The 607-nt window shown below is 60.0% G+C and overlaps 1 protein-coding gene across 1 annotated transcript in view; it reads left to right on the top strand.

Annotated features, from left to right (window-relative positions):
• Positions 1-594, top strand: part of PPTG_19674 (hypothetical protein) — a gene marked incomplete at both ends in the record, with an annotated part of 4,661 nt that extends 4,067 nt beyond the window's left edge. The window contains one exon of the mRNA XM_008918170.1: positions 41-594. Coding sequence (XP_008916418.1) covers positions 41-594 — 554 coding nt within the window. The remainder of the gene's footprint in view (positions 1-40) is intronic.
• Between the last annotated feature and the right edge of the window lie 13 nt (positions 595-607).

Raw genomic sequence — 607 nt, 5'->3', positions numbered from 1 at the left:
GCTGACGTTGCTGACCAGGACTGCACCTTCACGGTGGAAGTGGACCCGACGCTGCCGGACATCACGACTATCTCGACGGTGCCGGTGACGTACCCGGATCTGCTGGCCAACTTGACCACGGCACCGACTGAGCCGCTGTTCACGAAGGTGGGCACATCTGTCGTGTCGGAGCCTATTCCGGCAGCCGACGCCGACCAGGATGGCTACGTCGGCAAGTCGACGAGCACCCCAGTGACCGTGCCTTCCTCCAAAGCAGGCATCTCGACCCCTTCGACTGTCAAGAGTGTCACGGACTGCGCCACCGGTTGGGAAGACAGTACGACCACCCAGGCTAAGATTGACAAGAAGCGTCGTCTGGAGGCCAACACCAACAAGGACATCGCCAAGCTTGAGGCCTATTTCGGCACCAAGATGGAAATGACACTGAAGAACCTCCCTACTAAGGGTGTTCACACCCCGTCGCCGTGGCCCGGTCCGTACTGGCCAACTTACCAGGACAGCATCAACGTCCGGTGGAGTCAGGGTGAGCCCAGCCCTGCCGAGAAGTACGCCAAGGCGTTCGGTCTTGACGTGAAGGAGTTCATGGACAAGGTGTCCAAGGACAACG

The sequence above is a fragment of the Phytophthora parasitica genome (assembly GCF_000247585.1).
Source record: "Phytophthora parasitica INRA-310 unplaced genomic scaffold supercont2.151, whole genome shotgun sequence".
In the NCBI taxonomy this organism is placed as follows: Eukaryota; Oomycota; class Peronosporomycetes; order Peronosporales; family Peronosporaceae; genus Phytophthora; species Phytophthora nicotianae.
Note: the sequence above shows the minus strand (reverse complement) of the source record. Positions and strands in the feature narration are given on the sequence as shown.